This window comes from Entelurus aequoreus, linkage group LG17 (genome assembly GCF_033978785.1).
Source record: "Entelurus aequoreus isolate RoL-2023_Sb linkage group LG17, RoL_Eaeq_v1.1, whole genome shotgun sequence".
Taxonomy (NCBI): Eukaryota; Metazoa; Chordata; class Actinopteri; order Syngnathiformes; family Syngnathidae; genus Entelurus; species Entelurus aequoreus.
Window position 1 is genome coordinate 2,884,943 of NC_084747.1, and position 21,565 is coordinate 2,906,507.

At 35.4% G+C, this 21,565-nt stretch overlaps 1 protein-coding gene across 2 annotated transcripts in view; it reads left to right on the forward strand.

Moving 5' to 3' along the window:
* Positions 1–21,565, forward strand: part of kank1a (KN motif and ankyrin repeat domains 1a) — a 453,264-nt gene that overhangs the window by 77,169 nt on the left and 354,530 nt on the right. The window contains exons 3-4 of one of the 2 annotated variants that reach the window (XM_062024418.1): positions 6,522–9,095; positions 13,778–13,894. The exons of the other annotated variant lie outside the window; for it this stretch is intronic. Coding sequence (XP_061880402.1) covers positions 6,522–9,095; positions 13,778–13,894 — 2,691 coding nt within the window. The remainder of the gene's footprint in view (positions 1–6,521; positions 9,096–13,777; positions 13,895–21,565) is intronic. 2 annotated transcript variants of the gene reach the window in all.

The window sequence follows — 21,565 nt, forward strand, 5'->3', positions numbered from 1 at the left end:
TATATACTTACATCATGCCTATATTACATGTTATTATGAATATTACTACATGACATATATACTTACATCATGTATATATTACATGTTATTATGAATGTTACTACATGACATATATACTTACATCATGTATATATTACATGTTATTATGAATGTTACTACATGACATATATACTTACATCATGTATATATTACATGTTACTATGAATGTTACTACATGACATATACTTACATCATGTATATATTACATGTTATTATGAATGTTACTACATGACATATATACTTACATCATGTATATATTACATGTTATTATGAATGTTACTACATGACATATATACTTACATCATGTATATATGACATGTTATTATGAATGTTACTACATGACATATATACTTACATCATGTATATATTACATGTTATGAATGTTACTACATGACATATATACTTACATCATGTATATATTACATGTTATTATGAATGTTACTACATGACATATATACTTACATCATGTATATATTACATGTTATTATGAATGTTACTACATGACATATACTTACATCATGTATATATTACATGTTATTATGAATGTTACTACATGACATATATACTTACATCATGTATATATTACATGTTATTATGAATGTTACTACATGACATATATACTTACATCATGTATATATGACATGTTATTATGAATGTTACTACATGACATATATACTTACATCATGTATATATTACATGTTATGAATGTTACTACATGACATATATACTTACATCATGTACATATGACATGTTGTTATGAATGTTACTACATGACATATATACTTACATCATGTATATATTACATGTTATTATGAATGTTACTACATGACATATATACTTACATCATGTATATATTACATGTTGTTATGAATATTACTACATGACATATATACTTACATCACGTATATATTACATGTTATTATGAATGTTACTACATGACATATATACTTACATCACGTATATATTACATGTTGTTATGAATGTTACTACATGACATATATACTTACATCATGTATATATTACATGTTATTATGAATGTTACTACATGACATATATACTTACATCATGTATATATTACATGTTATTATGAATGTTACTACATGACATGTATACTTACATCATGTATATATTACATGTTATTATGAATGTTACTACATGACATATATACTTACATCATGTATATATTACATGTTATTATGAATGTTACTAGATACTACATATATACTTACATCATGTATATATTACATGTTATTATGAATGTTACTACATGACATATATACTTACATCATGTATATATGACATGTTGTTATGAATGTTACTACATGACATATATACTTACATCATGTATATAGGACATGTTGTTATGAATGTTACTACATGACATATATACTTACATCATGCCTATATTACATGTTATTATGAATATTACTACATGACATATATACTTACATCATGTATATATTACATGTTATTATGAATGTTACTACATGACATATATACTTACATCATGTATATATTACATGTTATTATGAATGTTACTACATGACATATATACTTACATCATGTATATATTACATGTTACTATGAATGTTACTACATGACATATACTTACATCATGTATATATTACATGTTATTATGAATGTTACTACATGACATATATACTTACATCATGTATATATTACATGTTATTATGAATGTTACTACATGACATATATACTTACATCATGTATATATGACATGTTATTATGAATGTTACTACATGACATATATACTTACATCATGTATATATTACATGTTATGAATGTTACTACATGACATATATACTTACATCATGTACATATGACATGTTGTTATGAATGTTACTACATGACATGTATACTTACATCATGTATATATTACATGTTATTATGAATGTTACTACATGACATATATACTTACATCATGTATATATTACATGTTATTATGAATGTTACTACATGACATATATACTTACATCATGTATATATTACATGTTATTATGAATGTTACTACATGACATATATACTTACATCATGTATATATTACATGTTATTATGAATGTTACTAGATACTACATATATACTTACATCATGTATACATTACATGTTATTATGAATGTTACTACATTAAATACTGTATATACTTACAGTGTGTATATAAATGTTGATAGAGGCTTTTGGATTGTTTTCGAGTGCTTTATATGCGTAATAGAGCCACTCCTGTCGGCTGCGTTGTCAGCAAATTTTGTCTCGTGTTTATATGTGAGTTAGAATGCATAAAACAATAAAAATGTTCTTGTCTTACGTAATTATTGTGAATGATAGACATAATTCCAAAGAAAGTGTAGTTTATTGTGTAAACAACAACTGTATATAATCATCTTCTCTTCATTTCCAAGGGACTGACACAATCTCTATACTCTCTTCGAATGGAGGATTTCCTCATTGACTCGGAGGCCCTCTATGATGTCGAGGTGTCTTTGTAACGATGTTGTCCGAGTAATGTGAGTCACCAGAGCTGGTGACTCACCAAAAGCACCAAAGGTGAGGAGCAGCTATCATCTCCCTCACTTGTTTTGCTCCACTTTGGAGAGAGGAGGCGCTCCGACGCTCGCGTTTGAAGTTTGCGGCTTTTTATGACATCACCGACCTGGTCAGAAGTCACCCTTTTGTCGGTTGAGCCTGCCCCGTGTGTACGTCCACCACTTTATTGAACGCGCCACTCGCTACACGTCTTAAAAATAACACCTGGAAGCTGTGCCAGCTGTCCAGTCGGCTACGAATGTGGGAGCTGTAAGTCTGATTATTCTCTTCAGCCAATATGCTAACCGAGCATAATGCTGTTAAAATGTGTAATGTTAGCATTTTAGCTCTCATAGCTATTCTAGTGTTGCTAACGGCCTCTTGTACCACTCTTTGAAGTTACCTTGTTGGGTGTGATGCATAGGAATGGCCACCGATTACAGTTATTTTATTTTATTTTATTTTATTTTATTTTATTTTTTTTGGCACAGACCGACTCAAGTAAAACACAACTCTGCCATGATTCGGTACCTGGTTTTTGTGTGACGTAGGGGTGTAACGGTACACAGAAATTCCGGTTCGGTACGTACCTCGGTTTAGAGGTCACGGTTCGGTTCATTTTCGGTACAGTAAGAAAACAACAAAATATACATTTTTTGGTTATTTATTTACCAAATTAGTAAACAATGGCTTTATCCTTTTAACATTGGGAACACTATAATAATTCTGCCCACGTTAATCAACATTAAACTTAATTTATTACAGCATTTGGGAAGCCTGTAGTTGATTTTTATGATGTAAATGTTATATTTGTATCAACATGTGATAGCAGGGACCCTGCCATTCCAAACTAGGCTGCTGCATTACTAATGATTCATGTAACTATAGCTGGAAAAATAGTACAATAGCAATAGGAGAGACTATTCATCCCTGAACACCATGGAGTTCATGTAGGCTTAATGATGCACTTACATTATTATATCAACTATCAGAGACAGAAACTCTTCATTTAACATAATGTCCTTTTTTGCTGCTTCAACACAGCTCAATCAACACAGAAAAAGGTCAAGTGAAATAACAGACAGACATGGCTTTGCTGTCCGTAACACACACACACCCCGCAAAATGAGCTAATGTTGCGCTAAAAGCGAATTAGCCTTCACCTGCGAGCGAGCTGAGCTGCCGTTTATATTTCTAGAAGGTCAACGGGCTCATAGTGATGTTACTAGTAGTTGACTGTGTTTATTATCATTTGGGGAGAGTCCGCGGCCTGATGATTACCTGCTAAGCACTGACTACATGCGCTCTGAATACGCACTGCTGATTGGCTGTTACCGCTCTGTTTGTAACCAATCAGGTGGTTGTGTGGGTGGGGCAATGCTGGGTGCTGTGGAGAGGACTGACAGAGGCAGAAGGAAGCGGAGGCGGCTACTTAATATGTTCGTGTGGAAACTCGTTCGGTACACCTCCGAACCGAAACGAAACCCCCGCACCGAAACGGTTCAATACAAATACACGTACCGTGTGACGTCATGTCTAACTCGGGATGCAACAATAAACTGTATTAATGATAACCCCAGTAGAACTCCTGACTGTATGTATTACCGTTTAAATTAAAATGATGGCAAAAACCAGGATCGATAACTGCGCTTTGGTAAAGTCAGGGATTCGCTGCAGCTAGCTTAGCTGCTAACATGAAAACAAGAGACATTAACGTCTTTCCCCATCTCAGAAACTACATACACCAATCGAAACTTGTATAAGCTCACCACTGTCTGATCAACTAAGCTGTTCAATTGCGCACATTCAGCCTATGAGCTGTGTTGTCATGACGCAGAGTGATCCGTCCCAGAAATGCCAGATGGAGGCGGTTTTGTGGTGCGTTCAAAGGCCGCAGAAAAGCGTAGGACAACACAAGTTGTGGAACGCCCACCGGAAATAAATAGATTTGAATATGGTGAATAAAGGTTTAGTCATTAAAAAAACATAACAATTCTACGACAAACACTATCAGTGAAGCATAAGAAACACAAACTATGCAAAATATCAATCAATCAATCAATCAATCAATGTTTATTTATATAGCCCTAAATCACAAGTGTCTCAAAGGGCTGCACAAGCCACAACGACATCCTCGGTACAGAGCCCAAATAGTGGCTTTTCTAACTATTTCAGTGTACTTTTTGACCACATTCAACAACATAACTCCACATTTTAGTCACAATAACTGCGATATTAAATTTGTGTATCCCTAACACCAACACTCTAGCAGCACTGAGAGCTGACTCAGTCAAACTGCCTCTCAGTAATGTTGCAATTTTCAACGCCAACAAACCTGTTGACTCAAACATAATAGTAAAATAAGATCATCCATCCATCTTCTTCCGCTTATCCGAGGTGGGATCGCGGGGGCAACAGCCTAAGCAGAGAAGCCCAGACTTCCCTTTCCCCAGCCACTTCGTCCAGAGGCGTTCCCAGATCAGCCGGGAGACATAGTCTTCCCAACGTGTCCTGGGTCTTCCCCGTGGCCTCCTACCGGTCGGACGTGCCCGAAACACCTCCCTAGGGAGGCGTTCGGGTGGCATCCTGACCAGATGCCCGAACCACCAAAATAGGATATAACAAGTGAAATTGGACGGAAGTTTATCATAATCAAAAATGAGATGTCATTAATAAAAATAGTTAATATTTATCAAACATACACAAAAGTGCAAAAGTACTGGTATTGGGTTCTAGGTACCGGGAATTGGTGCATGTGTTGGACAGGCGTGGACCAACACAGCTCGTTAGCATTGAAGCTACATTAGGGTTTACAAAAAGCAATGTCCAAACTGAACGTCTGGGGGTCTGGTTCTAGAGAAGTGAGTGGAAATATTACAAACACCACAACAAAGGATGGCAATCATAAATGCACTGTTGGATTATTAAGTGTATTGAATATTATATGCGGGTGTGCCTAATGTTGCAGTCTGGGGGCGTGTAAAAACGTCAAATATGCACAGTAGCTTTACTGTTTGTCTTTAAAAAAAAAAAAGGGTCTGTTATTTCAGCGAGTTCGCCGCCCCCCCCCAGCCCGCTGAATAACAGCTCTCTTATTCGGGAAGGGGTAGCGCCCAGCTCAGAGTCTCATAGGATTGGAGGAGGCAGCTGTCCAATAGCTCTGCAGTGCTGGGCTGAGCAGAGTTCATACCAATAGCGGCCTTTTCTCCCCGTACGGAGGAGAGAAGATTGAGTGGTAGGAGTGAGAAGAAACTGCACAGTGGGATCTTTGTACAGTCGCCTGCCAGGAAGGGAACAAGCTAAGAGTCTTGGACGGGAGTGAGGTGAGTGAACAACAATGTTCTGTTCCGGAATAGAAGCCACAGGGAGGTAAAGTTGTCAGAGGAAGCTGTTTATGTCCGGCCCGTGTTTAAGCTCCAGGCATACCAGGAACAAGAAGATGCCACTTTTAGCCCAGCCGGTGTATGTGTAGCCGGGGGGTGGGGGTGGGGGGGGTCTTAATGGGACTTCTGGGACCCAGCGCGTGGAGTTTGGACTTTGAGACCATCAATCTCAGTGGCTTGAATAAATCATCAGCAAAGACAGTTCTCAAGATTTCCTGGGATTATTTGAGTCTACCTTGACAAGAACTTTACTGATGTGTGACAAGGTTTGTAAACCATAAACTCTGTGCGCTCATCTCTGATCATCTGGCACAACAACATGTATTTGTAACGTGTCTTTCTTTATGTGTTGCGCATAGTTTTGAGCTGACTAAGCAGAGCTTGCCGTAGTGGCTGTCACTCACACTTTCCAGTCGTGTTGACGTGAGGCACGTTGGTGCACGTCAAATTTGTTGACGGATGTTTAAGAAGAGCTGCAGTTCCCTCAAATTTCGTAATTAATTGCTTGTCGACATGCAATGTTTAATACGAGCAACTTGTTTTGCTGTGTTTGTGCAGGCCGAGGACAAAGATGTCCAAGCACAGATAACGACAAGGACTCTGTGGCTCCGTACTCCGTCGAGACTCCCTACGGTTTCCAGCTAGACCTGGACTTCCTCAAATACGTCGATGACATCGAGAGGGGCCACACCATTAAGAAGCTGAGCATCCAGAGGAAGCCCAAAGGGGGCAAGCCGGCAACGGCGCCGCCGCCGCCACGGACCCGCACCGGCAGTGCCGGCGTGCGGGCCGAATGGACGTCCACCGACTCGCTATCGTCTTCAAACAGCGACGACAAGCAGTCGCCGGTCTTCTTCAGTGCCAAGCCCTCCCAGGTATCCGCTCCGCTGACGCCCATCCTCCAAAGGGCGGCGTTTGAAACGGCCCCACAGCAATCCTACTCCAGCCTCGTGGAGCCCAAGCTGCTACTCCCGCCGCCCTCGCCGAGGTTGACGCCGCGACCCAACCCCCATGTAGAAAAGACCCTGATGGAGACCCGACTTCGATTAGAACAGGAGCGTCTGTTCATGCAGCCGTACAGCGAACCTCCGCTGCCCCGCCGTCGTCTTGCCAGCTTTGGGGGAACGGGCTCAAACAGCTCGCTGTCCTCATACTCGGGGTCCATGGCGCCAAGTCAGATCTCCCCCAGCACCCTTCAGCCTCTACCCATCAACGGCCACATCAACAATGGAGAGTACAACCTTTACTACCCACCATCCATGGGTAGCTCCATCCGACACAGTCCCATGAGCTCCGGCATGGCCACACCCGTGACTAATGTCAGCCCGCTACACCTACAACAGATCCGGGAGCAGATGGTAGTTGCCCTCAAGAAGCTGAAAGAGTTAGAGGAGCAGGTGAAGACCATTCCCATTTTACAGGTCAAGATAGCGGTTCTCCAGGAGGAAAAAAGACAATTGGCCGCTCAGTCCAAAAATCAAGTTCCTGGTGGTTTCCGCAAGCGCTCCTACAGCGTGGGCTGTGCCGACCAGATGGAGAACCCAGGTCCCATCCAGAAAGAAACTGTGTTGCAAATCATCGAGCCTGAAGTCCAGCAACAGAATGCTCAGCAGCTTGAAGAGTTTAGGCGTCTGGCGGCGGAAGTCCAAGCTCTGGAGAAGACCACTCTTGACAATAATGGCTTTGAAAGTCAGACGGACAATCAGAACCAGGCCCTCCAAAAGTCAGTCGGTGTCGTGACTGATGAAAACATGAACAACCGTCAAGTCCGGTTGCCAAAAGAACGTTGCCATCGGGACGTGGGCGTGGCGACAGAACGCCTGGAAACCCGCAGTGCTTTAGTGGGTGTGAACGAAGCCATGCTGGGCGTGTCCAGCGAGGCAGAGAAGGAGATCGAGCTCCAGCAGCAGACCATCGAAGCGCTGAAAGACAAGGTCTACCGCTTGGAGGTGCAGCTGAAAGAAACTACTCACCAGATGGAGATGACAAAGCTAAAGCTGGAGCTCCAAGCAGCTGGCGGTTCCAACAAAAAAAAGGCGGATAAAGGCTTCATGGTGAGGCCCGAGATGTACAACGTCTCCGTGGAGGCCAAAGTCTCAGTGCAAAGCCAGGGGGTCGGTGACCACGTCGTTATTGCTGAAGCTCCTCAGAGTTTCTCTGTAGGAGTGTCCTGTCACCCGAGTGTGCACAGCATTGGTGTCGGCCCTGAGAACTTGCCAGACCAACTTTCGGTGGAGGCACTGCAGCGTCAGGTAGGCGTGGACTTCGAGGTTTGTCAGGTGGGAATCAACACGGTGGAGTCTTTAGACTGCTCAGCCTTCTGCAAACCTATGACTGAGTTGATCAAGACGTCGCGATCGTTCGGCTGCGGGGATTGTTCTGTGGACGTGGCCGTCAGTCCTTTCAGGACGATGGTGTCGCAAGGAACTGACCCAGACCTCGTGACCAAGGTCGACTCTTGTGTCATGGCTGCCCCCGAGTTAGCAACTCAGATTACCAACACTGAGACGGAAGTTGTCAGCAAGTCCACCAACACAAAAACAGCCGAGCTGACGGACTCTTGCACGGACACCGCCTTGTCGACCTGTGACAAGCACACCAACACCGCTGCCGCAGAAACGAGGACGGTGGCTGCAGGCGAGGGACTCGTCAAGGACGTGCACTCGGCCCCAAAGATGCGCTCAGTGGCCGTAGGAACCGCCACGGATGTAGAATCGCTCCTCGGTCAATCCAGCTCTACTAAAACCAAAGAATGTGGAGTGGGACCTGTCAGCGTTCACGAGAACTTCTTGATCGGATTGAAAACGCGCAACATAGCATGCGGTCCTTCCCTGCTCCTCAAACCCGTCGCATGCAGCAAGGAGACCGTGGAGGAGACCGCTGAGGCCGGGCCAGCGCAGGGCGGCGCCAGGCTAGACCATTACATCGAGAGGGTGCAGAAGCTCTTACAGGAGCAACAAATGCTGCTGGCCGAGAACTACAGCGAGCTGGCCGAGGCCTTCGGGCAGCCCCAGTCCCAGTTTGGGTCCATCAACAGTGAGCTGGTCAGCACGCTCTCGTCCATCAACTCTGCCATGAAGTGCGGCAGCGTGGAGGATCTCTTAAAGCTGCAGATGGACGCCGCAGACCCAGGTGAGAGCTTGACGGCGTCACATGTTGCATTGATTCATCTTTGAGTAGTTTGAAGTGCAAACACAACAATGGCAGATAAGAAAGTGTCGACTGGGACGCGGACCAAAACATGAGCTCACTTTTTGGGAGTCGCACCCATCGGCCTCCTGCTCTTTAGCGCGCACTAATGCTGATTCATGGCCGCCTCCCTCGCCGTTACATAACCCGCTCTCACGCCGGCTGACACATTCTTTGTGTTGTGTTGCAGCCGGGCCTCGGGTCACTCCTTCTGGAATGTTGGACAGCCCAGAAGGAGCGCAGAAGACGCTTTTTTCAAACACGTTTGAACGGCGGTGAATACATTTTGGCACGCTTCCAAACGCCGCATTCAAGACTGCGGGGCGGGGGAGGGGGGGGTCAGAAGTGGACGTGCGATAAGCTCGTGTTTGTTTGGTTTGTGAAATAGTCCACAGTCCTGATCATTAGGCCAAGCTAGCTCTCTTTTGTTTTGTTCTTTAAAGATGCACTTGCCCCTTAAAACATGGAAGTAAAACTGTTTTTTACTGAGGGCCACATGGCAGTCACGGCTGTGACTAGTAAATCTATCAGGAGTCACCTCATTATACAATTGTCTATGCCAGGGATTCTCAAACTGTGGTTCATGTGCCACTAGTGCTACACTGGCTTCATCTAGTGCCGGGTCTAGAACAGCCTAATAGCTAGAACTAGTATGCATATATCTATAAAGAAAAAAAAAAAGGCTTTTTTAAGAAGAAGGGTTTTTAAGCCTTTTTTAAAAGCATCCACAGTCTGTGGTGCCCTCAGGTGGTCAGGGAGAGCGTTCCACAGACTGGGAGCGGCGGAGCAGAACGCCTATTGTTTGTAGCTTTGTTCTCGGAGGTTAGCCTGGTGTCGTGTGGAGGATTTGGGGGTGAGCAGTACTTTGAGGTAGAGGGGGGGGGGGGCATTACCATGGAGGCACTGGTGGTACGCCAATGAACCGCTTGATTAAAGAAGTGTTTTATTTTCCTATATTCAAACTGCGGGTGTTGTTACAAAGGCCAAAAATATTGAATATGCGCGTTGAATAAAACCTCTGCCTTGTTTTTAATGAAAGGTTTGGCCTACTGCGCTACGCTAATGTTGGTCATTATGTTGGTACTTGAAGAGACTTTTTTCCTGGGGTGGAAAATGCGAACCACTCACCTATTATGCATCTGATCATTATATATATATTTTTACATAATGCGTAAAAAAAAGTATCTAGACTGGCAGCTCAGTTGCCATAATTTTATCCTAAAATTTACAGTGTTTTTTACAATATATTATTACTGCAAATTATTATTATTATTATTACTGCAAATTATGCCTACTATGCATGTGATCATTGTATTTTTTTTTTTTACATAATGTGTATAAAAAAAAAAGTTTTTGGACTGGCAGCTCAGTTGCCATAATTGTATCCGAAAATTTACAGTGTTTTTTTACAAAATATTATTACTGCAAATTATTATTATTATTATTAGTATTATTATGATTATTACTGCAAATTATGCCTATTATGCATCTGATCATTGTATATATTTTTTTACATAATGCGTTACAAAAATGTATCTAGACTGGCAGCTCAGTTGCCATAATTTTATTTGAAAATTTACGGTGTTTTTTTTACAATATATTACTGCAAATTATTATTATTATTATTATTACTGCAAATTATGCCTATAATGCATATATTATGCCTATTATGCATCTGATCATTGTATTTTTTTTTTTACATAATGCATACATTTTTTTTATCTAGACTGGCAGTGCAGTTGCCATAATTTTATCCGAAAATGTATGGTGTTTTTTTACAATATATTATTACTGCAAATTATTATTATTATTACTGCAAATTATGCCTATTATGCATCTGATCATTGTATATATTTTTTTACATAATGCGTAAATTTTTTTTATCTAGACTGGCAGCTCAGTTGCCATAATTTTATCCAAAATTTTACAGTGTTTTGTTTACAACATATTACTGCAAATTATTATTATTATTATTATTACTGCAAATTATGCCTATAATGCATATATTATGCCTATCATGCATCTGATCATTGTATTTTTTTTTTTTTACATAATGCATAATTTTTTTTTATCTAGACTGGCAGAGCAGTTGCCATAATTTTATCCGAAAATGTATGGTGTTTTTTTACAATATATTATTACTGCAAATTATTATTATTACTGCAAATTATGCCTATTATGCATATATTATGCCTATTATGCATCTGATCATTGTATATATTTTTCTACATAATGCGTACATTTTTTTAATCTAGACTGGCAGCTCAGTTGCCATAATTTTATCTGAAAATGTAGGGTGTTTTTTTACAATATATTATTACTGCAAATTATTATTATTATTATTACTGCAAATTATGCCTATTATGCATCTGATCATTGTATTTTATTTTTTTTACATAATGTGTATAAAAAAAAAAAGTTTTTAGACTGGCAGCTCAGTTGCCATAATTGTATCCGAAAATTTACGGTGTTTTTTTACAAAATATTATTACTGCAAATTATTATTAGTATTATTATTATTATTACTGCAAATTATGCCTATTATGCATCTGATCATTGTATATATTTTTTTACATAATGCGTTACAAAAATGTATCTAGACTGGCAGCTCAGTTGCCATATTTTTAATTGAAAATTTACGGTGTTTTTTTACAATATATTATTACTGCAAATTATTATTATTATTATTATTACTGCAAATTATGCCTATTATGCATCTGATCATTGTATATATTTTTTTACATAATGCGTAAATTTTTTTTATCTAGACTGGCAGCTCAGTTGCCATAATTTTATCTGAAATTTTACGGTGTTTTTTTTTACAATATATTACTGCAAATTATTATTATTATTATTATTACTGCAAATTATGCCTATAATGCATATATTATGCCTATTATGCATCTGATCATTGTATTTTTTTTTTTACATAATGCATAAATTTTTTTTATCTAGACTGGCAGTGCAGTTGCCATAATTTTATCCGAAAATGTATGGTGTTTTTTTACAATATATTATTACTGCAAATTATTATTATTATTACTGCAAATTATGCCTATTATGCATCTGATCATTGTATATATTTTTTTACATAATGCGTAAAATTTTTTTATCTAGACTGGCAGCTCAGTTGCCATAATTTTATCCAAAATTTTACGGTGTTTTGTTTACAACATATTACTGCAAATTATTATTATTATTATTATTATTACTGCAAATTATGCCTATAATGCATATATTATGCCTATCATGCATCTGATCATTGTATTTATTTATTTTTACATAATGCATAATTTTTTTTAATCTAGACTGGCAGAGCAGTTGCCATAATTTTATCCGAAAATGTATGGTGTTTTTTTACAATATATTATTACTGCAAATTATTATTATTACTGCAAATTATGCCTATTATGCATATATTATGCCTATTTTGCATCTGATCATTGTATATATTTTTTTACATAATGCGTACATTTTTTTAATCTAGACTGGCAGCTCAGTTGCCATAATTTTATCCGAAAATGTACGGTGTTTTTTTACGACATGTTATTACTGCAAATTATTATTATTATTATTATTACTGCAAATTATGCATATTATGCAAATTATGCCTATTATGCATCTATTATGCAAATTATGCCTATTATGCATCTGATCATTGTATTTTTTTTTTTTACATAATGCGTAAATAAAAAATATCTAGACTGGCAGCTCAGTTGCCATAATTTTATCTGAAAATGTAGGGTGTTTTTTTACAATATATTATTACTGCAAATGGAAAAATTGTTCCACTGTGGTAAAATTCTGGCCAGTTTTTTACCGTAAAATCTATGGTTAGTTTTTACTGTTTTGTTTTTTTTGTTGTTTTTTGTTAAAACCGTAAAAATCTGTTTTTAATCTGTTTCAATTTAATGGATAACTTGCTTTGAAATCAAGTCAGATATTTTCATTTAAAAAGAAAATAAATGATGTAATATTTGTCACATTGCAAGGAAATAATAGTTCCTTATTATTACACACTAAATCAATTTTGCAGCCTAACTTCATACAAATGTAACTCCAATCACATTAACATGAACAAGAGTATTATTTTTATTACGGATGTAAGTCAAGTAGATATTTGAGGAATCATCTTTATTTTAAGATTAAAAAAATGATATTCATATAAAATTAAATAAGAATAAATGCAATTGCATTCAGTACATGTATTTTTTTTTCTCTGTAAAACGGGAAGAACGAGTACATTTAGTAAAAAAAATGACAAAGTACTTTATGGACAAATATTATTTATTCATCAGCCGTGCCTTTAAAGTAATTATTGAAGTTGTTTTAACATGAATCATGATTTGGAGTGCATGAGAAAGTGGAAAGGAAAACAGCTGACCACTTGTACTCACCCATTATGCTATTTTGTTCCTCAAAAAAATATTCAGTACACTACATCAGGAGGTTGCCTACAGCCACATTTTTATTTATTGATTTAATTTTTATTTTATTTTTTTTAACCCAGAGTTTAATTTGAGCTGACCTTTGTTTGGGTTGCAGGACGCTGGACCTTGCGTTTGTATACCGCTCACATGACCGTACTCTTTATTAACTGCTGTGTTGACTCCGCCCACTTTCAGACGGTGGCGTCCAGGTGGCGTCCAGCGGTCGGACAGACAGAGCCGCAAAGACGCAGCACATGAGCGCCGCCGAGCAGAAGAGTCGCATGGACCTGCAAATGTCCACAGCGCTACACGGTGAGAACACACACACACACACATTCTTGTAATAATAATAATAATAATATATGCATACTATGCAAATATAAAAAAATGAGTTAGAATTTCAAAGGAAAAAGGTCACAGTTTCACAAGTAAAACTTAGAATTTTGACAGTATTATAATAAAAGTCCTCATTTTACAAGAAAAACTGAACATTTGTGCAATATTATGATAAAAGATGCAATTTTACTCAATAACAGTCGCAATTTTACAAGAAAAGCTTAACATTTTGGCAATTTTATGAAAAGAGTCGTCATTTTACTCAAATGACGACAATTTTGGCAATATTAAAACAATAATGGGAATTTCACTTGGCAAAAGTCATCATTTTACTCAAAAAAAAAATTCCACTGTTTTTTACAAGAACAACAACAAAAATTTATAATATTGTGATAAAAGTCAGAATTTATATGGCGGATGTCAGCGTTTTGCAATAAAAAGCAATAAGTTTACATGAACAAAGTCATAATTTTACGAGAAGATATTGCAACGTTACAGAAGCAGAAAGAATATGAGAAATTGCTCCCGATTTTATAAGAAAAAAGTCGACACATTGTGATAAAAAGACTGCTTTTAGTTAAAAAAAAACAAACAAAAAAAAAAACTTAATTTTTTTGTTGGTAATTGGTTTTCAATCTTCATTATTTACTTCAAGTTATCACAGTATGTCTCTATAAACATATTTATTTTTTTATTTTTTTTTGGCCAAAGGGGGCGCATTTCAATTTCTTACACACACTTGTTATTTCATATGTTGACCAGAGGGGGAGCACTTTTAAAAGCGACACACAGTCAATTTGAAAAATTCCCTCCTTTTTGGGACCACCCGCATTTTGATAGATGTCCCCAGCAGGGGTGCAAATGAGGAAATTGGGAGCATGATTTATCATGTCTCAAGAAGGGTAGAAATACAAGAACTCACACACACACACACACACACATTCTTGCATATGTTACCTTCTTGAGACCTCTGAAAAATGCCTCCCTCTTTAGGACCATCCTTTCTAGATATATAAAGAAGTGTATTTACAACATTAATAATATATACATACTATGCAAATATAAAAAAGCTTGTTGTGAAAAATGAGTTGGAATTTCACAAGAAAAAGGTCACAATTTCACAAGAAAAATTTAGAATTTTGGCAGTATTACAATAAAAGTCCTCATTTTACTCAACGCAAGTCAAAATTTTACAAGAAAAACTGAACATTTGTGCAATATTATGATAAAAGCTGGCATTATACTCAATAACAGTCGCAATTTTACAAGAAAAGCTCAACATTTTGGCAATTTTATGAAAAGTTGTAATTTTACTCGACAAAAGTCACAATTTATAAGAAAACTTTAAAAATGTTTGCGATATTATAATAATAAATCGGAATTTTACTGGGCACAATTGTGACAAAAGTAATTTTATTTAAAAAAATTAAATTTTACAAGAATAACAAACAAATTGGCAATATTGTGATAAATGTCAGAATTTTAAATGACGAATGTCAGCGTTTTGCAATAAAAAGCAATCATTTTACATTAAAAAAGTCATAATTATACGAGAAAATATTGCAACGTTACAGAAGCAGAAAGAATATGAGAAATTGCTCCCAATTTTATAAGAAAAAAGTCGACACATTGTGAGAAAAAGACTGCTTTTAGGTTATTAAAAAAATATATTTTTTCTGTTGGTAATTGGTTTTTAATCTTCATTATTTACTTTATTACAGTATGTCTCTATAAACTTTTTTTTTTTTAATTGATTTAGGCCAAAGGGGGCGCATTTCAATTTCTTACACACACTTGTTATTTCATATGTTGACCAGAGGGGGAGCACTTTTAAAAGCGACACACAGTCGATTTGAATAATCCCTCCTTTTTGGGACCACCCTCGTTTTGATAGATGTCACCAGCAGGGGTGCAAATGAGGAAATTGGGAGCATGACTTATGTCATCACTTGTTCACACCTCCTTCTTCATGTCTCAAGAAGGGTAGAAATACAAGAACACACTCACACACACACATACTTGTATATGTTACCTTCTTGAGACCTCCGAAAAATGCCTACCTCTTTAGGACCACCCTTTCTAGATATATAAAGAAGTGTATTTACAACATTAATAATATATACATAATATGCAAATATAAAAAAGCTTGTTGTGAAAAATGAGTTGGAATTTCACAAGAAAAAGGTCACAATTTCACAAGAAAAATTTAGAATTTTGGCAGTATTATAATAAAAGTCCTCATTTTACTCAACGCAAGTCAAAATTTTACAAGAAAAACTGAACATTTGTGCAATGTTATGATAAAAGCTGGCATTATACTCAATAACAGTCGCAATTTTACAAGAAAAGCTCAACATTTTGGCAATTTTATGAAAAGTTGTCATTTTACTCGACAAAAGTCACAATATATAAGAAAACTTTAAAATTGTTTGCGATATTATAATAATAAATCTGAATTTTACTGGGCAAAATTGTGACAAGTCATTTTATTCAAAAAAAATTAATTTTACAAGAATAAAAAACAAATTGGCAATATTGTGATAAATGTCACCGTTTTGCAGTAAAAAAGTAAGTTACATAAAAAAGAAAGTTTTACATAAAGTCAAAATTTTACAAGAAAATATTGCATTATTACAGAAACAGAAAGAATATGAAAAACTGTTCCCAATTTTATAAGAAAAGTCGACATATTGTAGAAAAAAAAAAGACTTTTAGTTAACTTTTTTTATTTGTGATTGGTTTAGAATCTTCATTATTTACTTCAAGTTATTACAGTATGTCTATATACATATTTATTTATTTATTTATTTATTTTTATTAATTTTGGCCAAAGGGGGCGCATTTCAATTTCTTACACACACTTGTTATTTCATATGTTGGCTAGAGGGGGAGCACTTTTAAAAAGCGACACACGGCCAATTAGAAAAATCCCTCCTTTTTGATAGATTTGACCAGCAGGGGTGCAAATGAGGAAATTGGGAGCATGATTTATGCCATCACTTGTTCACACCTCCTCATATGGAAGATACTTTTCCTTGTTGTCTCAAGAAGGGTAGAAATACAAGAACACACACACATACTTGTATATGTTACCTTCTTGAGACCTCTGAAAAATGCCTCCCTCTTTAAGACCAGCCTTTCTAGATATATAAAGTGTATTTACAACATTAATAATATATACATACTATGCAAATATAAAAAAGCTTGTTGGAATTTCACAAGAAAAAGGTCACAATTTCACAAGAAAAATTTAGAATTTTGGCAGTATTATAATAAAAGTCCTCATTTTACTCAACGCAAGTCAAAATTTTACAAGAAAAACTGAACTTTTGTGCAATATTATGATAAAAGCTGGCATTATACTCAATTACAGTCGCAATTTTACAAGAAAAGCTTAACATTTTGGCAATTTTATGAAAAGTTGTAATTTTACTCGACAAAAGTCACAATTTATAAGAAAACTTTACAAATGTTTGCGATATTATAATAATAAATCGTAATTTTACTGGGCAAAATTGTGACAAAAGTCATTTTATTCAAAAAAATTAAATTTTACAAGAATAAAAAACAAATTGGCAATATTGTGATAAATGTCACCATTTTGCAGTAAAAAAGTAAGTTACATAAAAAAGTAAAAGTTTACATAAAAAAGTCAACATTTTACAAGAAAATATTTAGAGATGTCCGATAATATCGGCCGGCCGATATTATCGGCCGATAAATGCTTTAAAATGTAATATCGGAAATTATCGGTATCGGGTTTTTTTTGTGGGTTTTTTTTGTGGTTTTTTTTATTAAATCCACATAAAAAACACAAGATACACTTACAATTAGTGCACCAACCCAAAAAACCTCCCTCCTCATTCACACAAAAGGGTTGTTTCTTTCTGTTATTAATATTCTGCTTCCTACATTATATATCAATATATATCAATACAGTCTGCAAGGGATACAGTCCGTAAGCACACATGATTGTGCGTGCTGCTGCTCCACTAATAGTACTAACCTTTAACAGTTAATTTTACTCATTTTCATTAATTACTAGTTTCTATGTAACTGTTTTTATATTGTTTTACTTTCTTTTTTATTCAAGAAAATGTTTTTAATTTATTTATCTTATTTTATTTTATTAATTTAAAATAAAAAAGGACCTTATCTTCACCATACCTGGTTGTCCAAATTAGGCATAATAATGTGTTAATTCCACAACTGTATATATCAGTATCGGTATCGGTTGATATCGGTATCGGTAATTAAAGAGTTGGACAATATCGGAATATCGGATATCGGCAAAAAGCCATTATCGGACATCCCTAAAAATATTGCAATATTACAGAAACAGAAAGAATATGAAAAACTGTTCCCAATTTTATAAGAAAAAAGTCGACATATTGTGGCAAAAAAAAGACTTAGTTCACTTTTTTTTATTTGTAAATGGTTTAGAATCTTCATTATTTACTTCAAGTTATTACAGTATGTCTATATATATACTGTATTTATTTATTTATTTATTTATATATCGGTATCGGTAATTAAAGAGTTTTATTTATTTATTTATTTATTTATTTATTTATTTATTTATATATCGGTATCGGTAATTAAAGAGTTGGACAATATCGGATATCGGCAAAAAGCCATTATCAGACATCCCTAAAAATATTGCAATATTACAGAAACAGAAAGAATATGAAAAACTGTTCCCAATTTTATAAGAAAAAAGTCGACATATTGTGGAAAAAAAAAAGACTTTTAGTTAACTTATTTTATTTGTAATTGGTTTAGAATCTTCATTACTTACTTCAAGTTATTACAGTATGTCTATATACATATTTATTTATTTTTATTAATTTTGGCCAGAGGGGGCGCATTTCAATTTCTTACACACACTTGTTATTTCATATGTTGGCCAGAGGGGGAGCACTTTTAAAAAGTGACACACGGCCAATTAGAAAAATCCCTCCTTTTTGATACATTTGACCAGCAGGGGTGCAAATGAGGAAATTGGGAGCATGATTTATGTCATCACTTGTTCACACCTCCTCATATGGAAGATACTTTTCCTTGTTGTCTCAAGAAGGGTAGAAATACAAGAACACACTCACACACACACATACTTGTATATGTTACCTTCTTGAGACCTCCGAAAAATGCCTCCCTCTTTAAGACCAGCCTTTCTAGATATATAAAGAAGTGTATTTACAACATTAATAATATATACATACTATGCAAATATAAAAAAGCTTGTTGTGAAAAATGAGTTGGAATTTCACAAGAAAAAGGTCACAATTTCACAAGAAAAATTTAGAATTTTGGCAGTATTATAATAAAAGTCCTCATTTTACTCAACGCAAGTCAAAATTTTACAAGAAAAACTGAACATTTGTGCAATATTATGATAAAAGCTGGCATTGTACTCAATAACAGTCGCAATTTTACAAGAAAAGCTTAACATTTTGGCAATTTTATGAAAAGTTGTCATTTTACTCGACAAAAGTCACAATTTATAAGAAAACTTTAAAAAGGTTTGCGATATTATAATAATAAATCGGAAATTTACTGGGCACAATTGTGACAAGTCATTTTATTCAAAAAAATTAAATTTTACAAGAATAACAAACAAATTGGCAATATTGTGATAAATGTCACCGTTTTGCAGTAAAAAAGTAAGTTACATAAAAAAGTAAAAGTTTACATAAAAAAGTCAACATTTTACAAGAAAATATTTAGAGATGTCCGATAATATCGGCCTTCCGATATTATCGGCCGATAAATGCTTTAAAATGTAATATCGGAAATTATCGGTATCGTTTTTTTTTATTATCGGTATCGGGTTTTTTTTGTTGTTGTTTTTTGTTTTTTGTTTTTTTATTAAATCCACATAAAAAACACAAGATACACTTACAATTAGTGCACCAACCCAAAAAACCTCCCTCCCCCCATTTACACTCATTCACACAAAAGGGTTGTTTCTTTCTGTTATTAATATTCTGCTTCCTACATTATATATCAATATATATCAATACAGTCTGCAAGGGATACAGTCCGTAAGCACACATGATTGTGCGTGCTGCTGCTCCACTAATAGTACTAACCTTTAACAGTTAATTTTACTCATTTTCAATCATTACTAGTTTCTATGTAACTGTTTTTATATTGTTGTACTTTCTTTTTTTATTCAAGAAAATGTTTTTAATTTATTTATCTTATTTTATTTTATTAATTTAAAAAAAAAAAGGACCTTATCTTCACCATACCTGGTTGTCCAAATTAGGCATAATAATGTGTTAATTCCACAACTGTATATATCAGTATCGGTATCGGTAATTAAAGAGTTGGACAATATCGGATATCGGCAAAAAGCCATTATCGGACATCCCTAAAAATATTGCAATATTACAGAAAGAATATGAAAAACTGTTCCCAATTTTATAGGAAAAAAGTCGACATATTGTGGCAAAAAAAATACTTTTAGTTCACTTTTTTTTATTTGTAATTGGTTTAGAATCTTCATTATTTTCTTCAAGTTATTACAGTATGTCTATATATATACTGTATTTATTTATTTATATATCGGTATCGGTAATTAAAGAGTTTTATTTATTTATATATCGGTATCGGTAATTAAAGAGTTGGACAATATCGGATATCGGCAAAAAGCCATTATCGGACATCCCTAAAAATATTGCAATATTACAGAAACAGAAAGAATATGAAAAACTGTTCCCAATTTTATAAGAAAAAAGTCGACATATTGTGGCAAAAAAAAGACTTTTAGTTCACTTATTTTATTTGTAATTGGTTTAGAATCTTCATTATTTACTTCAAGTTATTACAGTATGTCTATATATATACTGTATTTATTTATTTATTTATTTATTTATATATCGGTATCGGTTGATATCGGTATCGGTAATTAAAGAGTTTTATTTATTTATTTATTTATTTATTTATTTATTTATATATCTGTATCGGTAATTAAAGAGTTGGACAATATCGGATATCGGCAAAAAGCCATTATCGGACATCCCTAAAAATATTGCAATATTACAGAAACAGAAAGAATATGAAAAACTGTTCCCAATTTTATAAGAAAAAAGTCGACATATTGTGGAAAAAAAAAAGACTTTTAGTTAACTTATTTTATTTGTAATTGGTTTAGAATCTTCATTATTAACTTCAAGTTATTACAGTATGTCTATATACATATTTATTTATTTTTATTAATTTTGGCCAGAGGGGGCGCATTTCAATTTCTTACACACACTTGTTATTTCATATGTTGGCCAGAGGGGGAGCACTTTTAAAAAGCGACACACGGCCAATTAGAAAAATCCCTCCTTTTTGATAGATTTGACCAGCAGGGGTGCAAATGAGGAAATTGGGAGCGTGATTTATGTCATCACTTGTTCACACCTCCTCATATGGAAGATACTTTTCCTTGTTGTCTCAAGAAGGGTAGAAAATACAAGAACACTCACACACCACAGGATGGCAAAGCTCCTTCACACTGCAACATTCCCACATGAACATGCTGCTTCTCGCTGCCGGAGACAAGTCTTGGCACATGCACAAACTCTGGGCTGGAATTTTTGCTTCTTTGGAGACCCAAACTGAAAATGTTCTGCTCACTTCCAAGTCTCCATGTGA